Source organism: Oncorhynchus keta, chromosome 13 (assembly GCF_023373465.1).
Source record: "Oncorhynchus keta strain PuntledgeMale-10-30-2019 chromosome 13, Oket_V2, whole genome shotgun sequence".
NCBI lineage: Eukaryota > Metazoa > Chordata > Actinopteri > Salmoniformes > Salmonidae > Oncorhynchus > Oncorhynchus keta.
The window spans coordinates 44,699,248-44,714,320 of NC_068433.1; the positions used below are offsets into that span (position 1 = coordinate 44,699,248).

Here is a 15,073-nt window from a genome sequence, read left to right on the forward strand (position 1 = left end):
CCTCACTACATCAAGGTTACCATTTGATCCTAATCTATGGCTCTCATGGGATATGATTCATAACCAACCCTTAATAAACCGTAAATCCAATAGAGTTGGAGAGTCCTGGAAAGTTGCAGGTTTTTGTTTCAGCCCAGCATTTAAAACTACCACTATTACAGCTGAATGTGACCCACAGCCCATACCTCCATGCAGCTATGACCCCTCACCCTTACCTGCTGGGGGCTCCAGTGACAGACGGTTCTCCTGAGCCCAGTCTAGTGGGCGGAGCCTCACGTCGAGGTAGAACAGCCAGGTGTCGTGGGCATCGTCTTGGAGACCCACATGGCGCAGGCGGAGCCTCCCACCAACGTTCTGGGCGACGCGGGCAGCCCAGTAGAGTGAGGGGTCAGTGAGGTCCCGTACCTCAATCACCGAACCCTCCACAATCAGATCCACTGTGTTCTTCCCCCTCAGAGGCTAGAGAGAAGGATGGGAAGAGGGAGAGGAGAAGACAGAATTGATGGAAAGTATTGTGTACAGTGCCTTCAGAAAGTATTCATACCCCTTGACTTTTTCCACATTTTGTTGTGTTGTAGCCTGAATTTAAAATGGATGATGTCCCCCAGGGCTCAGTTCTTGAACCTCTCTTCTTCTCTCTATACACCAAGCCACTGGGCTCTGTCATATCCTCACATGGTCTCTCTTATCATTGCTATGCGGATGACACTCAACTACTTTTCTCCTCCCCCCCTTCTGACACCCAGGTGGCAACATGCATCTCTGCGTGCCTGGCAGATATCTTAGCTTGGATTTCAGCCCACCACCTCAAGCTCAACCTCAACAAGATGGAGCTGCTCTTCCTACCGAGGAAGGCCTGCCGGCTGAAAGACCTCTCCATCAAAATTCACAACTCCAGTGTCGCCATCCCAGATTACAAAGAACCTTGGCGTGACCCTGGACAACACCCTGTCGTTTTCTGCAAACATTAAAGCAATGACTCCATCCTGCAGGTACATGCTCTACAATATCCGTAAAGTTTGACCCTACTACGCAGGTCCTAATCTAGGCACTTGTCATCTCCCGTCTGGACTCCTGCATCTCCCCAAACTCTCCCATGTCATCCCGCTCCTTCGCACACTCCATTGGCTTCAGGTCAAAGCTAGCATCGACTACAAGACCATGGTGCTTACCTACGGAGCAGCAAGAGGAACTACCCCTCCCTACCGTCAGGCTATGCTCAAACCCTACACACCCCAACCCGAGCACTCCTTTCTGCCACCTCTGGTCTCTTGGCCCTCCCACCCCTACGGGAGGGCAGCTCCCGCTCAGTCCAGTCCAAGTTCTTTCAGAGCCAGCATCCCCCTAAAGTTAGGACAGCTGAAACTGAAAGTCCCTGCCCATCTTCCGAAAGCACCTGAAACCCTACCTCTTCAAAGAATATCTTAAAAGATAAAAGGAATAGAGCTAAGCACAGGCAAAATCCTAGAGGAAAATCTGGTTCAGTCTGCTTTCCAACAGAAACTGGGAGACAAATTCACCTTTTAGCAGGACAATAACATAAAACACAAGGCCAAATATACATTGGAGTTTCTTACCGAGACGACATAGAATGTTCCTGAGTTGCCTAGTTACAGTTTTGTCTTAAAATCGTCTTGAAAATCTAAGGCAAGACTTGAAAGTGGCTGTCTAGCAATGATCAACAACCAACTTGACAGAGCTTGAAGAATTTTTAAAAGAATAATGTGCAACATTTGTCAAATCCAGGTGTGTAAAGCACTTAGAGACTTACCCAGAAAGGCTCGCAGCTGTAATCACTGCCAAAGGTGATTCTAACATGTATTGACTCGTGAATAATTATGCGAATGAGATATTTCTGTATTTCATTTTCAATACATTTGCTAACATTTCTGAAATCCTATTTTCCCCTAGTCATTGTGGGGGTAGTGTGTGTAGATGGTTGAGAACAAAAATAAATGTAATCCATTTTGAATTCAGGCTGTAAAGACAACACAATATGGAATAAGTCAAGAGGTGTTAATTCTTTGACTGCACTTCATGTGTGATATCCCCTCTTTGAGAGGGAACTGGTATTATCTGGGGTGAAACTTCAGCTTGACATACAGAGCTCAACAGATCAGCGAAAGCTCGAAACGTGTTGATGGTTAATACACGGGTGTCACCTACGCATACACAGTCTCATTATCTCTCTCCCTCGTTCTCTCCGTCTCGTTCTCCCTGTCACACTCCCACCGAGACAGTACTCACCCCTTCCAGTAGGTTTGCTGGTGCGGTCCGTGAGCCAGTCAAGTCCTGGATGAGAAAATCTGTCCAGTCACTGTACTTCTCCTTGATGGCTACGAGACAGAACAGAGGGAGAGAGAGACGGTCAAACATACTGTGCTGTGCTAGCAAAATTATACATGACAATGCACTTACATATATTAGCACCAGGCTAAGCAATGAACAACAGTGGAAAATAGTTAGATACGGCACTACAGTACAGAGCAGTCCACATAAACAGGTGTTGAGAGATACAATGGGAGCATGGTAGAAAAAGGCAGGCATGAACGAACACACACACACAAACACACACACGTATCACCCTCTCCAGAGCCATTTAAACGGTTGGCTCCCACTCATTTGCATAGGACATGTTTGTTTACTCCACTTTCTGTTTCCCACAGTGCAACAGTGGTGATGTTTAATTCATGGTGCATCGTGGGTCTTGATTTTACTTTGACTCCACGCTGACTAGTGGCTTCCCACAGGCATACACAGGTCTACTTTGGCCAGCACAGTATGAAGATGGGCAGAAACTGCTACTCCAATAGAAATCCCCGAAACACACTTGTAGGCGATGTCATGGCGACATTAGCTAGCTAAACTCGCGCGTGGAAACACTTCGTCGGGTTTAACGGTCGTCTCACACCGGACTGCGTATGTGTTGGCCGTCAAATCAAAGGCACTTCTTCGATATAAAGTTGTTTTTGACTCAAATTAAAACGTTTCAGTTTGTCACTTTCACGAGGTTGGAGTAATAACATGTTAAACTACTGAAGACATTGGCTCGAATCGAGGTTGTGCTTTTAGATTAAGACAATTAACACTTAAGGCAGGGGTGTCAAACTCAAATCAGCGCAATGGCCATATTGAAAAAAAACTCCCAATGATTTTGCAGGCCAGACACTGCCAGTTGGCTGGCAGCATGTTGGCAGTGCTTGCTGCGACTTGTAGTGCAGCGCATCGCAGGCGGTATGGAAGCAGGCCAAAATGAATTGACAACCCAAGTCTTAACGCAGGCCTCGTGTTTGACACATCATTTTTCACTTCACTCATTGACTTCTCAAACCCCAAAAACCGGCCTGGTCTGCTTGGTCGGTTTCGCAATTGTTGTCCGGAAGTCTCGTGATGTTTAGAGGCTCTGTGGTTTACAAACTCTGTGGTCCTACTAAATCATACACACAAATAGAGTAATCTATTTTTAAGTGATGAGTTATCCACCCCTCTCCAAAGAACTCTACATCTAATGCTCTAGGTTTACAGTCACCAATTGGACGCAAAGATTCTGAGAATATCTGACTCCATGGGGCATGGTGACATGAGTCACAGGAGAACGACTAGTGGCCAGTAGCCTAGATCATGGAGGATTACACCGCTACCTGTCATTAAGCCACGCCACACTTAGAAAACAAATCGAATCATTCATTCCTATGGGAGAGAACAGAGGTATTTTCGCCTCATTTTATATTCTCTCATTAGTATATTCTTCTGAAGCCAGATGAGTCCGATTTAGAGAAACAGTCAATTCATTTTCCTAAAAACAAAATCACTCTGTCTCGGCACATGGCCGATCCTTTTTTACATACATGGTGCAAATACGGTTGCAAATAATGTCCCTCTGCCCCAGTGCATCTCTCCACACCACCCCTGGTTAATAATAGTGTTTTTTCCACACCCACACACACACACACTCACAGTGCTCCTGTTGATCTTCGGTGTGCAGAAATAGATCAACTATTTTTACAGATCCTCCTAGATTAGTCATCAAGCCATTTAGAATAGGCCACAGAGCAGAATGCAGGCTGCTGCTTCGGCATCTGAACTTCTGCCCCTCCCCCTTTCTGTTCTACCTCCTCGGCTCCCTCCGGTCCAGGGTGTAGTTACAGTACTAGTTTGCATGTAAATGATCATTATTTACTTCCTTTTTCTTGCCCATCCTCCAGGCGATAGACACGGAGGCAAATCCTGACTTCCACAAAACAATAACTGCATAATTTACTTTGAAGAGAGAACCCCCTCTCCCCTTTTCTATCTTTCGTCTTCTCCCCTCCCCCAATCCTCTCCTCTCTTTTGCTATACTGGTATACATCCAAACAAATATCCAACATACAAAAAAAAAACCATCTGATTTGCATATCCAACAACAAGCCATTGTGTAAACAGACAGGGAAGGCCAATTCAAAGGCCTATATAAGAGAATCAAAGCGATTACTAAAAGAACAAGTCTGGCCTGTATCATGGCAGGGAGGGATGTTTTCATCTGTGATCACAGCAGTACAGCAGATTCTAATCAGGGCTAATGGGACCAAATTAGACGATTTATTCTCAGTCTCACAAAGTGCTTATCTAGTCATTAGTATTACAGTGGCATGGTAAACCACACTGAGATACAATGTCTATCTACCAAGTCTTCTGGGGGTTCTGTAAGACTGAATTAATAGTATAACCACAGACCCTAGATCAGGCTTTAATATCTACCAGTAACAATCTAATGATCTACTGCTAGTACATAAGTACCCCATTGTTTCACCAGGTGGGTTGGCGACAACAAACTACCGTTTAGAAAAATGCCAAAATACTCAATGTAGAAAGACAAAAATCAACAACAGAGATACAGATGAATGTTATTTATAGTCAGAACTGTAGCTCAATAGTCACTGAATGACAGCCAACAGGATAGACAAACACCTCTCTGCTGTGGTAAGTTAAATCATGTGTAGGTGGGGGGGTTTTATGACGAGGGAGACGCCCTAGCTAGTGATGTTAACCGTTAATGTAAAGCCATGTTTACTGCCCCGGGACGTAAGGGGTTAAGAGTGTGTGTGTAGGTGGGGCGGGGCGTTTGTAAATGGCTATAATGACATGCATGGCTAACATGCCTGGGCTAACATCACCTGGGCTAGGTAGAGAACAAGACTGGCCCACACTAAATACATCCAGCACTAGTTATATAATCATTATGAAAATGGACAAAAGCAAATGAGATTGGGAGATGGGACTACACCCATCCACACTACACTACACTAAACTACACTACACACCAGGGAAATACAAAGCGGTTGCAAATCAGGTGGTGGAGATGGGGAGGATGGGTCATTTGGGGAGGATGGGTCATTTGGGTATCAAATCAGTCCTGGCCTGCTCTTTCTGACTGCCTAGTCTTAGTTGGCTTGTCTTTGACCAGGTTGATGCGTGTGCAGTCCTTCCTGACAATTAAGGATTCATTCATGCACTATTAAGGACAGACGCAGGTCAAGAGTGTTCACACACACATACAGCTGTCAAGTAGGCCTGAGCCTCATTTCAGCGCCTCCTCTCTAGCAGGTCCTGGCAGGAAGTTGTGAATCTGGTGAATGCATTATGCAAATGACCTCTGTGGGGTTCTGAGAGCAGCGCTGTTATCACATGACTAAACTTGTGATACCTTCGAAGCTCCTGACACACACCCACACAGGAACACACACACACACACACACACCACACACACACACACACACACACACACACACACACACACACACACACACACACACACACACACACACACACACACACACACACACACACACACACACACACACACACACACACACACACACACATTTTGCTATGGGAAACTTGAAATATTATTACACTACACATTCTTTCGCTGCAATACTAATCTCTGTTTATTATCTATGCATAGTCACTTTACCTCTACCTACATGTAAATATTACCTCAATTACCTGGACTAACCGGTGCCCCCACACACTGACTCTGTACCGGTACCCCCTGTCGATGGCCTCATTACTGTTCTTTTACTGCTGCTCTTTAATTATTTCACTTATTTCTCTTAAAACGGCATTGCTGGTTAAGGGCTTGTAAGTAAGCATTTCACCGTTGTGTTCGGCGCGTGTGACAAATAAAATTAAACTTGAAACAAGACAGGCTGAAGCCCCACCCCTTCACTCAACATGGAGGCAGCACACAGACAGGTTCTCCACGCCGTGACTGCTTCTCTCAGCATGTCACTCAACAGGGAGGCAGCACACAGACAGGTTCTCCACGCCGTGACTGCTTCTCTCAGCATGTCACTCAACAGGGAGGCAGCACACAGACAGGTTCTCCACGCCGCTTCTCTCAGCATGTCACTCAGATTGTTCCAAAACAACAACAATGCTGCTTTCCACATTGCTTCTAAATATTAATTTTCTCTATTATTTTCTCTATTATAATAACAGTTTGTGAATCTTGCTCCTTGCAAAATGCCAGTTAGTCTGAAGGAAACTCATCACTAATGCTACCTTTACTTAAAATGCAAACATTAGCTTTAATACAGGTTGCTACCAGTGTTGGTATAGGTCAGCATGTTGATCAGCATGTTTTGGGCGCATGTTCTGAATCAGATAGCCTATTTTAACATCTGTGTCTAAATATAACTATGCATCTATTCAAATGCTATTAGGGTCCCCTGGGAAACACTGACCAGCACTTTGGTTCCTACCCTATCATAAATCCTACCTAATGTGTTGTCATGCCAAACACCAACCATACAATTACAATAATCTATTCTGTTTCTATGTTTCCAGCAGTTCCCCAAAGCGTTTTAATCTACACTGAACAAAAATAGAAACGCAAAATGCAACAATTTCAAAGATTTGACTGAGTTACAGTTCATATAAGGAAATCAGTCAATTGAAATAAATTCATGAGGCCCTAATCTATGGATTTCACATGACTCACATACAGATCTGCATCTGTTGTTCACAGATACCTTTTAAAATAAAGGTAGGAGCGTGGATCAGAAAACCAGTCAGTATCTGCTGTGACCAACATTTGCCTCATGCAGCGCAAAACATCTCCTTCACATAGAGTTGATCAGGCTGTTGATTGTGGCCTGTGGAATGTTGTCCCACTCCTCTTCAATGACTGCGAAGTTGCTGGATATTGTCGGGAACTGAAACATGCTGTCGTATGTGTTGATCCAGAGCATCCCAAACGTGCTCAATGGGTGACATGTCTGTTGAGTATGCAGGCCATGGAAGAACTGGGACATTTTCAGCTTCCAGTAATTGTGTACAGATCTTTGCGACATGGGGCCGTGCATTATCATGCTGAAACATGAGGTGATGGCGGCGGATGAATGGCTAGACAATGGGCCTCAGGATCCCGTCACGGTATCGCTGTGCATTCAAATTGCCATATTGCCATCGATAAAATGTCCGTAGCTTATGCCTTCCAAAAGCTCTAGTGGACATTCCTGCAGTCAGCAGGTCAATTGCACGCTCCCTCAAAACTTGAGACATCTGTGGCATTGTGTGCACACTTAAGAGTGGTGCTTCTAACTTTCAGTTAGGCGCACCAGTGCAACCAATTCAAAATATAAAATGTAGAGCCCCGCACGCACACACACACGCATACACACACACACACACACATACACACACACACACACACATGCACGCACACACACAGGTAATTCTGGAGTAGGAATCCTCGTGAATTTTGAGAATGTGTCGTAGAATGTGCCGAGCAGACAGTGTCAGCAGTGTCTAGACAAGCTAAGATTCTAGGCTGAGACACCTGCTGTCTAGTGGAAGATTGTCTGAGAGAGTTTAATTCTGGTAATACACACTTGTGGAACGGGAAGGTGATATGCACATCCTGAAATTGAGAATACCGTTGCTAGGATAAAAATAAATAAATGGGTCATTCTTGAATTGTGGTGGTAAATGCTGTCGCTTGACTTTGGCACCATTTTAAAATGATTTAACATGACAAATAATGCTTTTGATGTTTTATTTAACTGTTATTTATTAAAGAAAACAGACTCAGTGGCCAGTCTTTTTAGGTACACAACCCCATTCACAAAAAGGGTTTGCTCCTACAGACCGAGTCACGTGGATGTGACTTGCTATATAAAGCAGGCAGACAGGCATCGAGGCATCCATTTACTGTTCGATTGAACGTTAGAATGGGAATAACTAGTGACCTAAGCGACTGAGCGTGGTATGATCGTCTGTGCCAAGCGCACCGGTTCTAGGCTCTCAGAAACGGCCGGCCTCCTGGGCTTTTCACGCACAACTTTGTCTAATGTTTACAGAGAATGGTGCGACAAACCAAAAACATCCAGTCAGGGGCAGTCCCTGTGGGCATCAGCTCGCTGATGAGAGAGGTCAAAGGAGAACGGCAAGAATCGCGCAAGCTAACAGGCAGGCCACAAACAGACAAATAACGGCGTAGTACACCAGTGGTGTGCAGAATGGAATGCACAACTCGTCGGTGTCTCGTCACGGATGGGCTATTGCAGCAGACCACACCGGGTTCCACTCCTCTCAGCTAAAAACAAGAAGCAGCTTCAGTGGGCACGCAATCCAGGTCCCTGTTGCGTCATGCTGATGGCAGAGTCAGGATTTGGCGTAAGCAGCGTGAGTAAAAGTAAAGATACCTTAATAGAAAATGACTCAGGTAAAAGTCACCCAGTAAAATCCTACTTGAGTAAAAGTATAAAAGAATTTGGTTTTAAATATACTTAAGTATCAAAAGTAAATGTAATTGCTAAAATATATACTAAGTAAAAGTATAAATCATTTCATATGCCTTATATTAAGTAAACCTGAAATGACATCATTTTCTTTAGAAATGTAGTAATGTAAAAGTTGTCAAAAATATAAATAGCAAAGTAATGTACAGACACACAAAAAAAAATACTGAAGTAGTACTTTAAAGTATTTTTACCTAAAGTACTTTACACCACTGACAGATACACACGTTCTAAAGTTGTATTCTGAACTCCGCCCCCTCATCTCTCTCTCTTCTCCTCCCCAGTTAAAACAGAGCCTATAAACAACAGCGAGATTGACTACCACAGAATGTGTGTATGTAGGTATTTTATACTGCAACATCTATTTGTATGCATTGTGGGAAACTACTGGGAGCTAGCAAATGTGTTTGTCCCACTGGTGATGTGTAGAGGTGTAGTGACATGGTTTGGCGATTTAGATAGATAAGCCTATTCATTTTGAATAATGAACAAAAGTATTTAGAATAGTGTATAGATCAACAAAAACAAGGAAGGCTATTAAAATATATATATATTCTTTTACTAGTATAATGTGTGTCCATGAGCATTCTCTCCAGTGGCAAACTGTTATCGGAGGACAAGTCTATATTAAAGAAACTTAAGCATATCACACCGTTAGAATGTCATACATTTGAGGATTCCATTAATACTTTGGGGTGTCTAAATCCAAAGTGTCACTTGGTGTTAGTTCATTTAAATGAAGGGAAATAACATGAGTAAAATTATTAATCATATCACAGTAAATTATGTTTTAAGGGTTGATGACCTAAGATTAGAGAATTTAAAAAAGAAAATCCTAATTTACCTAAGCTATATTTGATGTTACCAAAATGTCATGCCCAAATGCCACTGTAATTCAAGAACCTCCCTAATACAGATAGAAGTGACATCTTTCCCTCCAAAATAATAGGTGGGGGGGGTGCAGAAATGGGGAAATACAGAGGGGCATGCAGAAAGACAGAGGGTGGGGGGTTTAAGAGTCAAACAAACTCTGAGGCAACTTCCTGTAAGTTGACAGGAAGGAGGAGAAGGAAGCACACATGCAATGCTGAGAAGGTTAGTGATATGCAGAATCCTTGGGACGTCCCTACCCTAAACCTAACCCCTAACCTAACCATAACGAAAACCCTAGCTAACCCTAACAACCGCTTTAAATGTCAACTTCAAATGGGTGACGGAGTTGGACGCCCCAAGGATCCCATTTAGACTTTTCTTTGCTGAGAAGAGCCAGCAGGCAGGCAGGCAGGCAGGCGAGTTAGTCAGGAAGACTGATAGGGCTGCTTACCTTTTCTTAGGTAAACGTTATCTGAGAAACAAAAAGAAATAAAGGTAACTGTAACATAGAAACACACACACACACACCCACACACACGCAGGAATGCATATACGCATACACACACTTTGCTTGGCGTGATGCAAGATGCTTGATAAATAGAAATGAAGGGGAGAATCACTCATTTGAATCACTAAGTATCAAGGAGAAAACAAGAGGAAAGGTTGCCTAAATCTAACCTAATATTACCTTCTCAGCTTAGTGAAAGACACTACAGCCTTCCACTCCCCACCTGATCCTGTTCTGCAAATACATGAGGTCGACCAGCTCTATTCACCGCACACAGTAGCTAGCAAACACACATACACTCACACCAACAGTCTGTGTCCACCTCTCATGCAAACCCTTATTATAGACAAACCCATAAACGCAAAATCTCTGGAGTCAAATCAAAACGGGAGTGTTTGTGTGCTTGCCATGGTGTGTGTCAACTACCCAGTCCCTTGGGTGTCATCTAACCCACTAAACATGCATCGTTATTACATGCATGGTCCATTTCATTGCCATTCAGTCCCCTCAACCCATCAGCTCTCTGCCAACATGGAGATCCTCTATGTGTCTCTTGTGGCCACTCACGCTCCAGTGTGTGTGTTAAAAGGTCAATTAAAGCTACATAAAAATCTAGCACATTTTATCCCCCCGCTGCTGCAGTTTCTATAGGTCTTTTATTATTATTATTATTATTTTATATATATTTTTTACACAGTCTTATTTTTACCCCGGAGCACGATTTGCCACCAGGTAAAGATTGAGGTGTGAAAAAAGTCAGGTCGAAGCAAATTCAGCTATAGTCTCCTTAACAAACAAAAAAACACTCCCAAAAATCAGCATAAATACATCAAAGCTCTGTTATGGAGGGTGAGTCATGTGGATGAGACGATCCGGTGTGGAAATGCCTCTTCTAGAACGGCCGCTTAAAGGAGGATCGGATGATAAATTACCGATGCTAAATTATAGATGGGATTTATTTTTGAAACATAAGGATCAGGGGCTGGAAGGGTGAACGTCAGGTTAGCTAGAGCATTAGAGGTGGAGAAAGGGTGACTTTCAGTGTTTAGCGTGGCTAATATTACATCAGGTTAAATTGAGTGTGTGTGTATGTGATCAACAAACCAAACAAGCTAAATAAACAATCACTTTATGAGCAACCTTCGTGTTCATCCGAGTCTACCTTGAATTAAAGTTGCTGAATGTATTTGGGTGTTAGTTGTGTGTTTCTGTGGGCAGGTTTGACTGGACAGTGCAGTCAGCTGTTGTGTGTTGGCTGACTCGGCAGAATGAGCTCACTCTCTTATTGACACATGGGCTGGGCCAGGGCAGGGCAGGGTAGAGTGTCATAATAGGCTGAGACTGTGTGTGTGTGTGTGTGTGTGTGTGTGTGTGTGTGTGTGTGTGTGTGTGTGTGTGTGTGTGTGTGTGTGTGTGTGTGTGTGTGTGTGTGTGTGTGTGTGTGTGTGTGTGTGTGTATCTTGGGACAGGGTGCACTGTCAGTCTGTGAGAACAGGTTTTATTGGGGTCTCTACAAGCTACAGGTGTAGTACTATACTAGGAGGTCAGGTAAAGTCCAGCTACAGGTGCTGTACTATACTAGGAGGTCAGGTAAAGTCCAGCTACAGGTGTAGTACTATACTAGGAGGTCAGGTAAAGTCCAGCTACAGGTGTAGTATTATACTAGGAGGTCAGGTAAAGTCCAGCTACAGGTGTTGTATTATACTAGGAGGTCAGGTAAAGTCCAGCTACAGGTGTAGTACTATACTAGGAGGTCAGGTAAAGTCCAGCTACAGGTGTAGTATTATACTAGGAGGTCAGGTAAAGTCCAGCTACAGGTGTAGTATTATACTAGGAGGTCAGGTAAAGTCCAGCTACAGGTGTTGTATTATACTAGGAGGTCAGGTAAAGTCCAGCTACAGGTGTTGTATTATACTAGGAGGTCAGGTAAAGTCCAGCTACAGGTGTTGTACTATACTAGGAGGTCAGGTAAAGTCCAGCTACAGGTGTTGTATTATACTAGGAGGTCAGGTAAAGTCCAGCTACAGGTGTTGTACTATACTAGGAGGTCAGGTAAAGTCCAGCTACAGGTGTTGTATTATACTAGGAGGTCAGGTAAAGTCCAGCTACAGGTGTTGTACTATACTAGGAGGTCAGGTAAAGTCCAGCTACAGGTGTTGTATTATACTAGGAGGTCAGGTAAAGTGCAGCTACAGGTGTAGTACTATACTAGGAGGTCAGGTAAAGTGCAGCTACAGGTGTTGTATTATACTAGGAGGTCAGGTAAAGTAAAGCTACAGGTGTTGTATTATACTAGGAGGTCAGGTAAAGTAAAGCTACAGGTGTTGTATTATACTAGGAGGTCAGGTAAAGTCCAGCTACAGGTGTTGTATTATACTAGGAGGTCAGGTAAAGTCCAGCTACAGGTGTTGTATTATACTAGGAGGTCAGGTAAAGTCCAGCTACAGGTGTTGTATTATACTAGGAGGTCAGGTAAAGTCCAGCTACAGGTGTTGTATTATACTAGGAGGTCAGGTAAAGTCCAGCTACAGGTGTAGTATTATACTAGGAGGTCAGGTAAAGTCCAGCTACAGGTGTTGTATTATACTAGGAGGTCAGGTAAAGTCCAGCTACAGGTGTTGTATTATACTAGGAGGTCAGGTAAAGTCCAGCTACAGGTGTTGTATTATACTAGGAGGTCAGGTAAAGAAAGTCCAGCTACAGGTGTTGTATTATACTAGGAGGTCAGGTAAAGTCCAGCTACAGGTGTTGTATTATACTAGGAGGTCAGGTAAAGTCCAGCTACAGGTGTTGTATTATACTAGGAGGTCAGGTAAAGTCCAGCTACAGGTGTTGTATTATACTAGGAGGTCAGGTAAAGAAAGTCCAGCTACAGGTGTTGTATTATAGTAGGAGGTCAGGTAAAGTCCAGCTACAGGTGTTGTATTATACTAGGAGGTCAGGTAAAGTGCAGGTGTTGTACAGGTATACTAGAGGTCACTAGGTGTTGTATTATACTAGAGGTCAGGTAAAAGTGTATTATATACTACAGGTGTAGTATTATACTAGGAGGTCAGGTAAAGTCCAGCTACAGGTGTTGTATTATACTAGGAGGTCAGGTAAAGTCCAGCTACAGGTGTTGTATTATACTAGGAGGTCAGGTAAAGTCCAGCTACGGGTGTGAGTTCAGTATATGAGCTATAAAGCCACAGTTGAAGAGGGTGTGTTTATTCCCTCTTGGCTAAGATGTGCGTATTCAAGTGTAAAACGCAAATAAACTCAGCAAAAAAAAGAATTGTCCCTTTTGCAGGACCCCGTCTTTCACAGATAATTCTTAAAAATCCAAATAACTTCATGGATCTTCATTGTAAAGGGTTTAAACACTGTTTCCTGTGCTTGTTCAATGAACCATAAACAGTTAATGAACATGCACCTGTGGAACGGTCGTTAAGACCAACAGCTTACAGACGGTCGGCAATTAAGGTCAGTTATGAAAACGTAGGACACTAAAGAGGCCTTTCTACTGATTCTGAAAAACACCAAACGAAAGATGCCCAGGATCCCTGCTCAGCTGCGTGAAGATGCCCTAGGCATGCTGCAAGGAGGCATGAGAACTGCAGATGTGGCCAGGGCAATAAATTGCAATGTCTGTACTGTGAGACGCCTAAGACAGCGCTACAGGGAGACAGGACAGACAGCTGATTGTCCTCGCAGTGGCAGACCACGTGTAACAATACCTGCACAGGATCTGTACATCCAAACATCACACCTGGGGGGAGAGGTACAGGATGGCAACAACAACAGCAGCGAGAGTTTCACCAGAAACGCACAATCCCTCAATCAGTGCTTAGACTGTCTGCAATAGGCTGAGCGAGGCTGGACTGAGGGCTTGTAGGCCGGTTGTAAGACAGGTCCTCACCAGACATCACCGGCAACAATGTCACCTATGGGCACAAACCCACTGTCGCTGGACCAGACAGGACTGGCAAAAAGTGCTCTTCACTGACGAGTTGCGGTTTTGTCTCTCCAGGGGTGTTGGTCGGATTCGTGTTTATTGTCGAAGGAATGACCGTTACACCGAGGCCTGTACTCTGGAGAGGGATCGATTTGGAGGTGGAGGTTCCGTCAGGGTCTGGGGCGGTGTGTCACAGCATCATCGGACTGAGCTTGTTATTGCAGGCAATCTCAATGCTGTGTTACAGGGAAGACACTCTCCTCCCTCATGTGGTACCCTTCCTGCAGGCTCATCCTGACATGACTCTCCAGCATGACAATACCACCAGCCATACTGCTCGTTCTGTGCTTGATTTCCTGCAAGACAGGAATGTCAGTATTCTGCTATGGCCAGCGAAGAGACCCGATTTCAATCCCATTGAGCACATATAGGACCTGTTGGATCAGAGGGTGAGGGCTAGGCCACTCCCCCCAGAAATGTCCAGGAACTTCTAGGTGCCTTGGTGGAAGAGTGGGTCTGTGGAACTTGTTCAGTTTTTGTCTCAGTTGTTGAATCTTGTTATTACATTTACATTTAAGTCATTTAGCAGACGCTCTTATCCAGAGCGACTTACAAATTGGTGCATTCACCTTATGACATCCAGTGGAACAGCCACTTTACAATAGTGCATCTAAATCTTTTAAGGGGGGTGAGAAGGATTAATTTATCCTATCCTAGGTATTCCTTAAAGAGGTGGGGTTTCAGGTGTCTCCGGAAGGTGGTGATTGACTCCGCTGTCCTGGCGTCGTGGGGGAGTTTGTTCCACCATTGGGGGGCCAGAGCAGCGAACAGTTTTGACTGGGCTGAGCGGGAACTATACTTCCTCAGTGGTAGGGAGGCGAGCAGGCCAGAGGTGGATGAACGCAGTGCCCTTGTTTGGGTGTAGGGCCTGATCAGAGCCTGGAGGTGCTGAGGTGCCGTTCCCCTCACAGC

The 15,073-nt window shown here is 44.3% G+C and overlaps 1 protein-coding gene and 1 long non-coding RNA gene across 5 annotated transcripts in view; one reads left to right on the top strand and one right to left on the bottom strand.

Annotated features, from left to right (window-relative positions):
* sfmbt2 (Scm like with four mbt domains 2) overlaps window positions 1–15,073 on the bottom strand; it is a 52,745-nt gene that overhangs the window by 20,963 nt on the left and 16,709 nt on the right. For 2 of the 4 annotated variants that reach the window (XM_052460279.1, XM_052460277.1), the window contains exons 5-7: window positions 10,111–10,131; window positions 2,248–2,336; window positions 216–459 (exon numbers count right to left, since the gene is read on the bottom strand). In XM_052460279.1, coding sequence (XP_052316239.1) covers window positions 216–459; window positions 2,248–2,336; window positions 10,111–10,131 — 354 coding nt within the window. The remainder of the gene's footprint in view (window positions 1–215; window positions 460–2,247; window positions 2,337–10,110; window positions 10,132–15,073) is intronic. The other 2 variants (XM_052460280.1, XM_052460278.1) reach the window with 1 other exon arrangement.
* On the top strand, window positions 10,138–14,653 carry LOC127906809 (uncharacterized). The gene is made up of 3 exons (XR_008062902.1): window positions 10,138–12,088; window positions 12,719–12,844; window positions 13,219–14,653. It is a non-coding gene; the product is annotated as an uncharacterized LOC127906809 (long non-coding RNA).